The 15,052-nt window shown below is 38.0% G+C and overlaps 2 protein-coding genes across 3 annotated transcripts in view; one reads left to right on the plus strand and one right to left on the minus strand.

Annotated features, from left to right (window-relative positions):
* The window catches only part of LOC122062960, an 11,030-nt gene extending 3,184 nt beyond the window's left edge, over positions 1–7,846 (plus strand). Inside the window, exons 3-6 of the mRNA XM_042626627.1 lie at positions 1,608–1,663; positions 5,206–5,370; positions 7,395–7,508; positions 7,595–7,846. Coding sequence (XP_042482561.1) covers positions 1,608–1,663; positions 5,206–5,370; positions 7,395–7,508; positions 7,595–7,687 — 428 coding nt within the window. The 3' untranslated portion in view covers positions 7,688–7,846. The remainder of the gene's footprint in view (positions 1–1,607; positions 1,664–5,205; positions 5,371–7,394; positions 7,509–7,594) is intronic.
* A 2,948-nt stretch (positions 7,847–10,794) lies between these two features.
* LOC122062964 (serine/threonine-protein kinase WNK1-like) lies at positions 10,795–14,443 on the minus strand. Of its 2 annotated transcripts, XM_042626632.1 has the most exons (8): positions 13,886–14,443; positions 13,749–13,786; positions 13,364–13,591; positions 13,041–13,261; positions 12,690–12,847; positions 12,187–12,610; positions 11,877–12,070; positions 11,541–11,785 (listed from the first exon to the last, which is right to left on the minus strand). In XM_042626632.1, exons 1-8 carry the CDS (start codon positions 13,958–13,960, stop codon positions 11,678–11,680), a joined length of 1,446 nt encoding a protein of 481 aa, XP_042482566.1. In that variant the 5' UTR covers positions 13,961–14,443; the 3' UTR covers positions 11,541–11,677. The 2 variants fall into 2 exon arrangements, with proteins under 2 accessions (XP_042482565.1, XP_042482566.1); XM_042626631.1 differs by having other exon boundaries at positions 10,795–12,070; positions 13,886–14,437.
* Positions 14,444–15,052: the final 609 nt, after the last annotated feature.

The following is a 15,052-nucleotide window of genomic DNA, read 5'->3' on the forward strand; positions in this document are numbered from 1 at the left end:
AGGGATGGCTAGTCCAAGATGCTGAACAACAAAGTTTGATTTTGGAAAAACACCATCATTATGAGAATGTACACACAGTAGAAATCTGATTCAAATCCAATATAGCACCTATGGATACATAAGCCAGCTGAGTCCTGAATCTGTTTTCCTCTTCCAAATGATCTTAAACCGTTCACAACATTTACAGAATTACCACTGCTTCCGTATACTTACATTTTATTGCTTTGGTAGGTCCATAGCGACCCAAGACTAGGATTTGGGACCTCAGGGTTGCATTATTTCCCCCCCTTACCTGGTCTCTTCAATCAATCCTGTATATGTTTGGTAAGCCCATCGTTAATTAACGTGAACTCCTGAAGACATATGGGTCAATGCTGAACCCTGGCTCAAATCTATGGTGTTTGAAAACCTGCTTGTCTCCTCACTAGTTCTAAACTACTTGCAAGTTGCAAAATCATTTTCGTAACCTTAATTTTGAATTACTCTATTTGTATCATTAATTGCATCCATTTATCAAAACTTCCCTCTTCTTTTTCAAAACATGCCAAATGATCTCTAGATACCCTGTTATATGTTTTCTCTAATAAACCATGTAAACATCTTTTTTTATCTCTCTGAATTTTTCCATCAATTGCCTCATGAAGTAAATAGCTTTAGTTGTTGATCTTCTTGACATAATCTAAACTACTTGTCTGCTACAATAGTTTTATATTTTAATATTTTCTTTATCACTGTCTCCCAAAATTTCATGGTACAACTCATATTTGATCCTGTGATGGTGAGAGTAAGTTGGAATATAACCTTTATGGAGACTGTATCGATTCAAATATAAATTACATTCCAATTTCTCATCAATATCCAAGAGTGTAGACTGCCTAGGTAAGCATCATTTGTCAATGGATGCTGAAAACATCAACTTTGATGAAAAAACTTGACTTGCTACAACACCTGGTCCCTGTCATATCACATTTTTGAAAAATTGATAAGCTTTTCAAGCCAAATCCTCCAAACCCCAAGTTTCGAACTGGTTGGCATGACGATTTCTTCCAATGTTCCTAATCCCACCTTAAGTGATGAACAACTAAAAAAAAAACTAAAACTCTGGAGGATAGGGCGTTGAACAAGTGTGCAGTTAAACGTTTCACATGAATAAACAGGGTCCTATTGTACATACCGATATACATGCTAGCAATGCAATTAAATCGTGTATATTTTGATGCTTTTTTTTTCTTGGGTCGACTCAGATCAATGATTGATAAGGCTAGCATGCCAGTGTATCTTGTTTCTTTTGATGCCTGTTTTCTTTTACTTGGATAGAATTCATCTGCCCTCCCCCCCCTCCGCTTTAAGCTATGGCACGAGTTTGTTTTTGCATCTGTTTTGTTACATTCCCCTTTTCTAGCGAATGGTAATGTTTACCTCATCACTAATATCCTTAGCATTCTACCTACCAATTGTGGGTTATGGTGGGGAGTTTCTGACTCTGATTGCCAGTTTGGTGTATTATTGTTTTTTTATTCATGAGTTCCGTTTGTTTTTCATTTATTCCTCACATAGTTTGTTTGTTTTTTCGTTTTATTTTTTTTCTTAACTCTCTATTGTTGCAGAGACCACATTATCTCTACTTCGCCATCCTGATTATTGCATCTCTGGTTATTCATCTGTAAGTTAATATTATGTATCTCCACATTGTACGTTTTTTTTTTTAATAAATATTTTATACTAATTCTTGTTCTTTGTTAAAATATGTACCACGATATGGGGAGTGTCCCTATCATGTATGAGTTTTATCTTCCTGTTTTAGTTTATTTCTTTCCCTAGTTAGGATAGATCTCTACTTACTAATTAGGATAGATTTCCTATTTTATCTTGCTTGTGGTACAAGGACTTAGTTTCCTAGTTTGATTGTACTTCTTTTGGAATTAATAAATACTGATGGTAGGGGGGGGGGGGGAGATAATAATTGGCCTGCTCCCCTCTTGCAGTCTCTCTTCTCTTCTTCTCTCTTAATCTCTCTCTCTCTTCTCTTACTCTCTCAAGTTATTGGTTACAGATCTTGGTTTCATAACATGGTATCAGAGGTATAACCAGTAGCTGTTCTGAGAGTCGTTCTAAGATCTCATGCTATTGTGAAGCTCTAGTTCTTAAAAAGGAAAAAAATAAGAACTAGGGTTTCAATGATTTTGTTCGTGTAAGTCGTCGGTTCTTTTTTCTTAGGTTGCTGGTTTTTTTAAAACCCCTCCCCCCCAAAAAAAAAAAAAAAGAAAAAATCTGTTTTGATGTTTTCCTGAGGATATCTTCTCAACTTGATGGGTCATCCGCTGGATTTTGGTATATGCTGGTTCGAAGCATTAGTTGATGGAGTATATGCTGTCTTGTGGAGTCAGGGCTTCTAATATTTTTCGTTTTTGCTGATCTGGGTATCGATTGAAGATGAATCTGCAACTTTTGTCGTTGATGTTGCAGTATATAACTTCACCGCAAATCGAACTTCAGCAGCAGCCTTGATGTTGGTTTGGAATTCCTCTGACAGATCTTTGTTTACCTCTTGGATAAGGTCAAAGGAATCTGGCATCCAAGCAAGTTAAACCCTAGAAGCTTGACTCCAAGTGTTGTCTTTAATATGAGAGTCGAATCAAGATTCACTGCTGGTTCTGTTCATGCGCCAGATCTGAGTTGCAGGTACAGAAAACTCCCTTGCACTTGCTATTTTGAGGCGTAAGTGTGTTGAAATCAAGAGCCCCTTCGATTTCCAAGCTTCGTCTGAAATTTCAGGCCAAGCCGTGGCCTATCGAAGGACTTCCCTCAATCAGAATTTTTCCTTTCTTCACTCGGTTTGTTGTGACTGGAGGTTGAAGACAACTAAAATCCAGATCGTGGGTTTTGTTTACAAACCCCTTTATTTTCTGATTTCCAAAGGTACCCTCTCCTATTGTTATTAACCCTTACTGCCCTATTTTGTTTTCTTCTTTCTAGTTTACCCCTCCACCAAATCGTGGCTTTCTGTTTACTATCTACCCATTATTACAAGTTTACCATTCTTTTATAATTTCCATCTAATTACAGAATTGCCATTCTCTTATTCCTTCATGTCCATTAATTAACCTTCTTTCCTAGTTTATCCCCAAACAATAATTCCAATTCCCATGTTGTCCATTGCCCCTTTAACTACCAAATAGACCCCTTGAAAATTCTGGTTATTTACTAGAATGCCATTACTCCATTAATTGGTTATTGCACTTTTGGATGGGCCCATAATTGCGGTCAGTGATGGGTTTTAAACCCTAGATTTGCATGACATAATTACATATTTGGTTCTTTTGGGCACAAAGCATCCAATTTAGGGTCTTGGACCCCTAGATTGCATCATCAGTTTGGGTTACAATTTTTTGGAAAATTGGTAGTTGCATGGAGATAATTTGCTACAGTATGAGGGAGATTGGAAATTATTTTTTGCTCTTGACTATGGTCTATGGGATTATATGTATTGCTCATTATTGGACATTGTATGTCCACGTGTAATGCTACAAGTGAGGGGGAGATTGGAGTTATTATCTACTTGCTTACCCTGGCACCCAATGGATGTTGCTACTTGTTTACCTCGGCACCTGATGATGCTACTTGCTTACCTCGGCACCCGATGGATGCTGCTACTTGTTTACCTCGGCACCTGATGCTGCTACTTGCTTACCTCGGCACCCGATGCTGCTACTTGGTCCTCGACAACCTGATGTCGATATATGCTTACCCCCACAACCTGTTGTTGTTACTTGCTACCTACTATCTACCTTCCTTGGGAAACACCTTTGATGCTACTGACTTTATGATGTGGATGATTGGAGTTCTCTTTGTGCTTTCTAGCGTCTACCACTACTACTCAAGACCGGTGTTATGTTTATTTTTCTATTCTTTTTGGTCCAAGCTGGAAGTTTTCTTTTGATAGATGTATACTCCAGGTTGATGGGGAGTGTTAAAATATGTACCACGATATAGGGAGTGTCCCTATCGTGTATGAGTTTTACCTTCCTGTTTTAGTTTATTTATTTCCCTAGTTAGGATATATCTCTACTTACTAATTATGATAGATTTCCTATTTTATCTTGCTTGTGACACAGGGACTTAGTTTCCTAGTTTGATTGTACTTCTTTTGGAGTTAATAAATATTGATGGTAGGGGGGGACTGAGATAATAATTGGTTGCTCCCCTCTTGCAGTCTCTCTTCTCTTCTTCTCTCTTAATCTCTCTCTCTTCTCTTATTCTCTCAAGTTACTGGTTACAGATCTTGGTTTCGTAACATTCTTAAAAACCAAATGTATTTCCTAATATGATTTAATGCTAAAGATGTCTTACAAACCTCAGAAGTTGGAAATATGGTTCTCAGTATTTAGAGATACCTTTTCTTGCATATTGTAGCCTACATGGTGTTCGGGCTTTGTTTTTGTGTTGCTTTAAATTATGAAACTCCAGAAATGATGCTTACATGACTACAGAAGAAAGTCTTTCTTGGAAAGGGGACTATTTGTTCCCGTCTTTCATCAATCAATAATTTGGCATGTCTTGTGGATGGTTCACTCCTTACCATCAGTGAATACATGCACACTGTCACTTTGTAAAACCTAATAGAAAATATATAATTCGGGATTTCCATAATACTGTGATATTGTAGCATATCTTAATGTAGACATATGCCTTGCTAAGATACCATTTATAGGTTCTAATACTCATTTCAAGAAATTTATTATAGAATTATACATGTCAACTAAAAATTATTTTTTCTAACCAATCATATGGAGTACATTTTATTGGGACAGTTTTACATAATACATATGGCTTTTCTGTTTTTTATGGCCATATTGTTTTAATTATAGCCTTTTATTTTGATGATTTTTTTTGAAGTATCTTTTTTTTTTTAAAATAAATGTACAACATAGACATTCTATGAGAAAACCATTGTTTATTTCTATTACTATTTCAGTTCAGTAACTAGATCTTGTGAATAAAGAAAAATACTCCTATTTTTTGAAGAAAATTATTTGTTGTGACAACCTGTTAGTTCAATACATGTTTGTAGTTCCTTCCCCACACCTTCCTGGCGGGACAGGTTGCTTATTAACAGTAGTTATAAAGTATGTGATTCTGTTCCTGCAAGTTTATATTCAAGAAAGTACAAAGCATTCATGTGTGCTTGTAACCTTCCATTGCCAGTTGGATGTGAAGCGAAGCATTGAGGATGGAGAGAAGAGGTTCAATCAACTGTCCATTGAAGAAAGAGGGAAATTTGATGAAGAGACACTTGTCAATGTGAACAACATAAAAAGGAAATTCAGAACAAGCCAAAGGGCTAGTGGATTCAGTAATGAGTATATAGTGGTAAGGTTTTCTTGCAAGTAACTTCAACTGAAAATTTATCCAGGGTCCTTCCATTTCTAGTAACAAGATATAGGTTCTTGCTAAGATCTTTGGGCTCAGTTATTATTGTACTGTAGCTGATGCAGTTAGGCGTTGAATTGATCAGGGTTATATTTGTCAATTTTAAATTTGATTGATTTATTTATTTTTTAAATTAAAATTTTATCTTGTTGCTGTTAGTTAACGATAGGAGTCAATTTTGGATTATGAGTTAATTTTAGGCGTTGATTTGATTGCCTCCATTCCCATTTATTTGGATTTTAATTGTTTGAGTGGGCCCACAAGCGATCCAAAAACCGGTTTTCGAACCCAGTAGCTTTATGCCACCTCTTGCTTGATTTGGTTATCTGGGTTTATCTTTGGTAGATCATCCATAATAAACACTTGTGGGCAACTGTTATTTAACTACTCCATGTACTCTTAGCAAATCCTTTTTAATCTTTAATTATTTCACTTTCAGGGTTTTTTTTTTTCCCATTTTATTTTGGCTGGTGGGGCTGGGAGAAATTGAATTGTTTTTCACTGAGAAAGTATAATATAGTTTCTGAAGTCAGTCAGTGGTATTAACATTCACAGATATTTTTTTCAACTAAACTAGTGATTGCGTCTTGAATTTATTTTTAGAAAGTTATGTTGCACAATAACTGAGTTTACCCATCTGGGAGGTGAATGGTAGCATTTGCTTTTGCTTTTGCTTGTGCAAATTACCTTGGGTTTTCATGTAATTATTGGACAAACTGTAGAACTGGGCTGTTTTATTCTGGTTAAAGTGAAAATAAAAATTGTGGAAGGCTGGAGTTGTGGGATATCAAAAGATGTTTAGATAAGCTTCAAGCAAGGGGCATTTAGTTATCTGGTGCAGGTTGTCTCCGACTTAAGAGTCCTGCAAATTCTATAGCCCTCCCTACTGGTGCTATCATTGATCTTTGTTGTATTTGACTGAACCATCTTAGTTGATTTTTCATTATCTTGTTACCTATTGGTGTCTCGCTACTAGGTTGAATATCCATTCACTTCCGTGTTTAATTATCGTGGCAGAGATTGGTTTCTGTATTTCTGTTTTAGTACTGTGTGTTTGCTGTTCGGTTGCCCAGCATTTTGCTCTGAAAAGATAAGGTGATCCTGCACCTGGCTTATGGATTTATTCCTTCAATCACCAGAAGCACCTTTCTGCTTTCATCCATCCCTTTCTGATTCTATTGGCAACATCCTCTTCGATTTCCTCTCGTTATGGATGATTGAACGAAGATTAAAAGCAACGGGTTCTTGGGGTATCTCTTGGTCATTCATACAATTAATTTGCAGGTTGTATGTTCAAATAGTTTTGGATAAAAGTTCTGATGCTACTACAAACATGATGCAGTCTCCATCTGGGCTTAGGTGTTAGGGGCCTAGGCCCGGTCAAATATAAAAAAAGCATGGATGAGGGAGATGGCCGGATAGGAGGTGGGATACTTATTTAAAAAGTTATCAAATTAATGAAGAATGAACTAGCGAAGCAGAAGATTGAACCAGTGAAGGCCAGCATTTTTCTCTTCCTTGCTCTATGTTAATTAAATTTCCCAGTGCTTCTCAGAACCCAAAGAGAAAGCAGCCCTCTAGCATGTCTCCATTATAATAGTTTTTCGCCTTGTTTTTGATCCAGCCCCTGGACAGTGATCATGTTAATATGTTCTCAACCAGTAGATGATGCTCTTATCTGGATGGACATGGCTCATATGTACCATGTCTGAAAAGACATCCTGCTCGTTCTTAATATCACCTCTTAGCATTCTTTATGTCAGACTAACCTTGAAAACCAACTACAGAAATGAATGGATTTTGCCATTTTAGTTTTAATATTAGTTTCTATTAGCTTCGATTGTGTATTGTTCTCTTATCCTATGAGTAAGAAAATGATATTAGACTTTGTGGGGGCTTTTTTTCTCTCCTTTCTTTATTCGTTCCTGTTCAGCACAATTTCTGAGTGAATATCCCCCTTTCAGATAACTGTACTGGTGGCTGCGGAAGGAGTTCATAAGCTACCTTTCATCAATGGTAGTGCAGACTTGAAGGAGGCCTTGCAAAAACTGGGTTCCTTTCCCTCCAGAAAAACTCTGGTAACAATAGTAAAACATACCTTACATTATTACAACCACAACATTTTCTGTTTCAGTTCCTGGAATAAGTGTTGATTTCAATGCAGGCAGTGGAGGTGTTGTGGACTCCTCAGAATGAAAGTGACACACTGTCAGAGCGGGAACTTCTTGAAGATTACCCACTTTTAAGGCCTCTGTAAGGATCAATAATCAGTTTAACCTTGTATTAGTTGTGAAATAGGTATGAGATAGAGTGCTTATGATCCAAGTGGCATCATAGGGAAGAACTATGCTTTCTATTGTACGACAAAAAAGTTAAAAATAAATGTCTATAATATGAGGCAATTTTATTCCTCAAAGATAGACTCCACATCAGCTTGCTGTACATTACTTGTAGATAAGCCGGGGTGAATCCCACCAACAAGATATATCATTCATTAACTGTCATATAACCCACTCTAGTTCTTTGGTTTATATCAAATGTTTACTTACTTGGGGCTCAAATCTACTGTTTCACATTGCCTATGTTGCTGCCCAGATGAAGATTTGAAATCACAATTTGCATTTTAAAAAGGGAAAGAAAGATATGAAATTGAAGCCGAATCAGTTTGATTTGGTATCTTATAGAAATGGCAAATCTCCAAGATTTCAACTGGAGTGGCATGTGCATGGATTAGCTTCATTTGTTCAACGAATGATCCACTGCACTCGTCTTGTGGTGGTTCAATACTTTAATTGCATACTTCTTCATGGCTTAGCAGTCTTTTCGCAATTCCAAAGCCATTCTCTGTTTTTTCAAAAAAAAATACCGTTCTCTGTTTTCTTGAACTGATTGATATTTTAAGCAATTTTTCATTGAAATGGTTCTGTGCAAAAGCAATTTAAGGATCCCCATGCCAGTGTGCAGATTTCATTCCATGCCTTCTCATATTCTGTGCAAAGGGACTTTACTCTCTCCATATTAAATGCCCCATGTATGTACACAGTTTCACTCGATGTCTATTGGTGGGAAACTGCACTCTGCCATCATGGGAAGTCTCTCCCCATAAGATAAATTATAGAGGCTATGGTACTCCAACGATAGGCGGTAGAGCCCCCATTCTTTGTTACTTACCTGCAAACTTATCACTCTTTCAAGTTGTTGAGACATGGGACATTGTTTGGAGTGGGTTGGTCTCTTCATTAAGTTCAGAAAATCTGTCAGGAGGGTATGTGAATCCAACTTGCAATACCATCACTCTTTCAAAGGTGTGATGTTTTTCAAATCCAAGATGAATGACTACATGATTGATACGGATAGAAACTAGTGAACAGGTCTTTGGTTGAATGAGTGGAAGTCTACATATTGGTCAATCTGTGTTATTATGAAATCATTTGTGATAGTGAGGAAAGAAACTAATGTAGAGAACATCTAGAGTGATTAATGTGATTGGTAGAAAGTATGTTAGGAAAGTTGGAGGAGGTAAGAGAAGGGAGGTTGGAGAACCAGAAGGAAAAAAGGGGTGTTTGGCATTCCTAATCGATGTAATGAGAGCAACACAGGAGCCAAGCAGCAGGCAAAATGGAAGAGTTGCATAGCCCTAACTAGTGGAGAAAACATATATATGAGAAGCTTGTTGCTGACCTGCCTTCAGCTGTAATCAAATATACGTCGACCTAGCTCGCCACGAGGACATTTCGCCTTTTGCCCTGCTCCCCTTAACCCTACCCCCTCAAGGGTGAAGGCAGGAAATGATCCCAGGACCTTGCTACCATGGGCCATGGTCCTTACCAGCAGCCGAGGCTGGCATTCTCAGAAGACTACTCTTGGTTTCAGTAACTCTTGCTCTTTACAAAGCCCCACTAGGCGTCAAAGCCTCAGTCACAACCTGCATGAAAATCTCTCTTGTAAGCCATTCTTTGCCAAATAGATTTGCGTTAGTCTTTGTTAAGTGAAGTGATTTGATATAAATATAATCAAACCAAGATAAAATAGTACTGCACAATGGTAGAGACACCAGGATCTATTTTATCTTGGTTTGACTATATTTATATCAAATCACTTCACTTAACAAAGACTAACGCAAATCTTCGAAGCTTTCGCCGTCGAAACCTGTATATGTGGGGCTGTGGTTCTGATCCCAGAACCCAGGTTGTATAGCTTGTGGCTGGCACTGTTTGCTTAGTAGAGTAAGATCTGAAAATCAACTACACCAATTGGGTTGGATTACATCAGCTGCAAGCTGTTCACATGGTTTATCATAGTTTTCAATATATTTTGATCAACCCAGAAAAATGTCTGCAGGTTATAAGACTTGATTACGATTTAACTGGAGAAGGCTGAGATATAATTGCAAGTTGCAATAGTGGGTCATGTGATATTGGGATCCCACGAAGAGCCACTATGGGTTTCTGTTTCTACTGCTTCGGTTCCCTTACTCTTTATTACTTTCTGGGTGTGGAATTCAACCTGGGAAGGGCATTCTATATGAACATTATTAAGAGCATCCTACACTTTTTTTGTTGCTTTTCGTTTTCTTCCTTTTCTTTCCAGATCGAACACAATGACGTATCCATCATTTCCTCTCAGACACAGCTAAGGATGCAACTCAGGAACATAAAGAAGCTAAGAACAAGGAAAAGTTCGAGTTCGCATCCTCATCATTATCACATTATTAATGCAAGAAAGTAAAAAATATGCAAAGCTTTACAATGATTCAAAGACTGCCCTATCCTTTACCAATCAATCCTTCCCATAATTCCACGACTCATCAACTCCACCTTTTCCTAATCTAATAAAATAACCCAGTAGATCTACCACTAGCAATTCATAATGCTAATCTCCTACCAAAGTTGGCTGCCATAATCAAATTAAATCAGAGTTTCATCTGATTCAGTAGGCCTCGTGTGCATGGAATCTGGAATTTTTTTTCATAATTTGCTTCTTCAATTAACCACTTTGGGTTGATTTTTTAATTTTTTTATGGGTGTTTTCATTGATGACAGAAGAAAGATATTAATATTAAGGTCATATGTGGGGTCATGAACTTGTCAGCTTGGACAATGGAGATCAGTACTGAGTGTCGCACATTATGAGAAGATTAGATAAAAAGCATTGCGTGTAAACCTTGTGACAGATCCTAAGTGGGGTCTTAAAGGAGCCATCGCAAAGGCTTCAAGACTCTCATCGGACAGCCAGGACTCACATGGCATATGATTTAATTGCTCACAAGCTTCTGTAATGGAGTTCTGTTCTCTCTCTACATAGATTCATATAAACTTTTCTCTTCCCATTTTTGAAATCAACAGAAAAAAAATGTTTCGGTACTTTACAGTAAATGGGCGATGTGATTAAAAAAAAAAAATTACATCTTTACTCATAATTTACAGGGACCCCATATACTTCTCTAACAGGGGAGGAAGTATACTCAGGGGGCAGCACTAAAATTGTCTACTAATCCTGTAAATATATAGCTTGTGTGCGAGGAGCCGAGGACCCAGTAAAAGAATATGAGGGCCTTACATTTAAACATCAAAAGCATCAACTGGAAGGGATGTTGTCCTGTGAATAGGTTGTGGAAGAAGAGACCCTGTGTAGAAACTCTTGGAAGTGGCCATGTACTCTGGACTTGAAGATTCATCATTTGCTTCACAATGTCGAGCCCTTTGGATCTCAGACTTGGAGAAGTTTTTCTGGGCATGAACTGGGAGATATGAAGTTAAATTCTCCATAGAGACCAAAGATTTCAAGTTGACTTCATTGTTTTCTCCATGTAGCGGAGTTTTGGCATTATATATATTGTGTTCTTTGCTTTCGGACCTTGAAGATGAAGCTTTTAACTTAATTGCTAATTGTCGATCACGGAGCTCCCGTAATTCCATATGATACTTCGCTTTGAGCCATCTCATCTCCTGCCTGATCTCACTCTCGTAATAATCATCTGAGAAGCTGTCACAAGCTGATAAAATAATAATAGAACCATGATCTGGTAACCGGTCCATGGCACTCTTTGCATTGAGTTCTGTTTGATTGTCGATGCCTATCACTCTCTCATCTTTGGAACAGAATAATTGATCCACCTGCTCATGTTCCACATCAAAATTGGTCTCCCCAGAAGACTCAAAACTTAATTCAGGGCCTTCCTGTTGAGCCCAGGTATCAGCATGCTGTGTCTCATCGGAATGGTTTGATAAGATTAGTGCACCCTCTGTTACATAATGCTCTGAACCCTCAACTTGATATGTGATCTCCTCGAACCGACCATGTGTTTCAGAACACCCATGAAGAGAACTCTGGAGTCGTTGCAGGTTATTGGCTCCTGGATTATTCATGGAGATATAGTCTGTAAGGGAACCAGTGGAAGAGCCATTGGAGGCACAATTGTGACAGAAGCTTGAACTTGCACTTACAAAAAGAGGGCATTCGTCTATGCCAGGCCCTAGCTTCCACTCCGGCACCAATGAAGCAATCTCCCCATCGATCATATCTGCTATCTTAGTCACATCTTGATCAGTAATATCCAACTCAGCAACCATTTCTGTTGCCACACTCAAAGCTGTATCTGTTTCAATGTCGAAAGGGAAATAGATGTTTCGAATACGGCCTGCATGAAAGAATTGCAGTTCTTAATTTGATGCTAAGACAACTTAAGAGAATCAAATTTTGGTTATGTGAATCAATTCGAAGCAAAGCAAAAAGTCTAGGAATTCTATATTTAACCTTCTTTATCTGCAATTCTAAGCCTCAAAAAGATTTCGTCATCTTCTCTCTTCCTCCCCTTGATTGAGATGTCTACATCATCAGAATGGTCGTCCTCTTGGTATGTGAACAGTTCAATCCCATTGGGTTCACTCTCAGACATTTGATAACCTCTCTCATTCTCAGGTTCATGATCAAAGCCACTGAAATATCCATTCGTCAATGAACTGTTACTGTTATGGAGCATAAACTGAGGTTCTCTTAGGAGAGGGCCCACATCATCGAATTCTGGCCTCAAATCGGAACCAAATTCATCGATTTGAAGAAAAGGATCCTTCAAAAGCTCCCTCGCTGAGAGCCTTTGAGATGCAGTGACTAAACATTTCTCAACAAATTGTCTCACTTCAGGATCCCTCACTTTGTACAAAGCATCTGGTTTCTTCCCCTAGACAACAGAAAATATGTAAATGGATAGACTGGAGACCAGAAGGTGCAAAAACGCGGTGAAATTGCCAAGTTCTTACAGATATAACTTTCTTGTAGATCTGGGCAGGATGTGTGCATTCACTGTATGGATATTCAAAAGTTACCATCTCCAATATGCACATCCCGAAAGAATAAATATCAACCAGTTCATTGTACTCCTCTTCATATACTTCAGGTGCCATGAACTCTGGTGTGCCTGAGTTAAAGAAAAAAAATAAATAACTAAAAAAGACATGGAAGCCCAGAATATATGTGAAACTCATACCCAATTAGTTGCAAAAAGGTAGCTTGAAAAAAGAGGCATTAAAATGACAGCCCTTAGCATCAAAGGCGTGGAAAGACAATGTCTTTTGATGAAAGTTTTCAGAGATTTCAAAAAGTGAACTTACCAACACAGTGAGCCTCGTGTGATTTACGGAGGATTGCAGCGAGACCCAGATCGCCAATCTTAACTTCCCCTTGGTTCCCATTGACAAAGATGTTGTCACATTTGAGATCTCTGTGAATCACAGGGGGGTCATGGCTGTGGAGATAGAGAAGACCTCTCAAGATCTGTCTACACCAATGCTTCACCGCTCTAATGTTAACTCTCTTGTGCTTCTCCCGGTACCTATATCACAAAAAAAAAAAAAAAAAAAAAAAAGGAAAATAAGAAAACTAAGAAAAATAAACAAAGAGCCCCAACATAGAGAAACAGATCAAATATACTCACTGCTTAAGAGTCCCGGAGGTGAACATCTCAGTCACAAAGTTTATGTTTCTGTTTGCAGTATCAACCCAAGAAGTATAGAACTTCATGATATTCTTGTGCTTCAATGTCTTAAGGAGATGGATTTCGCAGTACAACCTCTCAAGATCTTCAGGGCTCTGCAGGAAATCATAAAGCTTTACCTGGTTCCAAGCGACTTCAATCCCTTCATACTCATCAAAGGCTCTGTAACTGCATCAACCAAAAAAAAAAAAAAAAAAACCCAGCATGAGACACAAAACGGAGAACAAAATTATCACCTACAGACTTAACACAAAAAATGACCCAGAAAAAAAGTTCAAATTTTGATAATAACCAGAAATTTAATAAGGGGAAATTAGTCTCATACACTGTCTTCGATGCCCCTTTGCCAAGGATTTCATTGTACTGCAACACAGAAATGAAACACAGTATCACATTTAGAACTCATTCAAAGAAAACAAGGAAAAAATTACAAAAAATGAAAGCGGAGAAGAGGTGGTATACCCTCCCATATCTTCCAGTAGGATCAACTTCGACAAATTGTGAGTAATCTGGTTCAATCGGTGGAAGCCCATTCATTCTGTACTCGTTTAGATTTATTTTTTTCTACCTTTATAAGTTAGGTATAACCGTCTCTTCCTTCCCCTTAAGTTAAGATCGATGGAACATATAGAGACAGAGAGAGAGAGAGAGAGAGAGAATAAGATGAAGAAGAAAGAGGATGAATCAAATATAACAAAAATGGAAATCAAATATTGTGGAGAAAGTGAGAGAGAAAGAGTGAACAGGGTTAGCCCCTTGAGTCATCAAATGACAAATTCCTTCTACTCTTATACATGGAGGCAAGAATGCAACCCTGCTAACATGACAAAACGGAAGAACCGAAGAAGCCCCTCTCTCTCTATCTCTATCTCTCTCTCTCTCTCTCTCTCACTCTCTCTCCCTTCCCGTACGCGCTTGTACTGACGCAAAGGTGCACAGACACACACAGAGACACTCAAACTCTCTCTCCTCCACTCTCGTTTTCTGGGCCTGCAAGAGGTGAAGATAGGATTACGTGGATGGACATGGACACACCCTCCTCCATGGAATTTCCTTTCTAATCTCCGAAAAAAGACATGACCCACCTACTTATGGAGCTCTGCAGTCGATCTTGACCGTTAAACCTACAGGCAATTCTCCTTCTGTACGGACTGTCACGATCGATGAAGACGAGGGGGTGGGGACTGAATTCCATTGTGGCCTAATAGCGGGTTTGATGTGCATCAAACGATCAGAAATGTTTAGGCACGAAATCTAAGACAGTTATATGCTGTCTAAGGTGTTTTGAAAGTTTTGATTCTTTTTATGATTTTGCCCTTGGTTCGATACTCAGGATCAACCAGGAATCGATATCCGTCATACTAATAATTGGCTTGGCTGACCCGATATCGATTACCAAATCCATGCTCTGGAGATTGGAGAGTAGCATTGCATAATTCTTTGTCCGTCATGGTGTTTTAAGGATAGATTTTGGTTATTGCCTGCGTTATAGCGATTAAAGAAATATAATCTAGAAAATATTAAAATCTAAGAAGATATTTGTAAATAAGAAAAAGAAATGAATTATTCCATTTCTTTGATGGTAACCCCAAATAACAGTCAATTTTTTTTTTTTTTTTTTTTTTTTTT

Source organism: Macadamia integrifolia, unplaced genomic scaffold, assembly GCF_013358625.1.
Source record: "Macadamia integrifolia cultivar HAES 741 unplaced genomic scaffold, SCU_Mint_v3 scaffold115, whole genome shotgun sequence".
In the NCBI taxonomy this organism is placed as follows: Eukaryota; Viridiplantae; Streptophyta; class Magnoliopsida; order Proteales; family Proteaceae; genus Macadamia; species Macadamia integrifolia.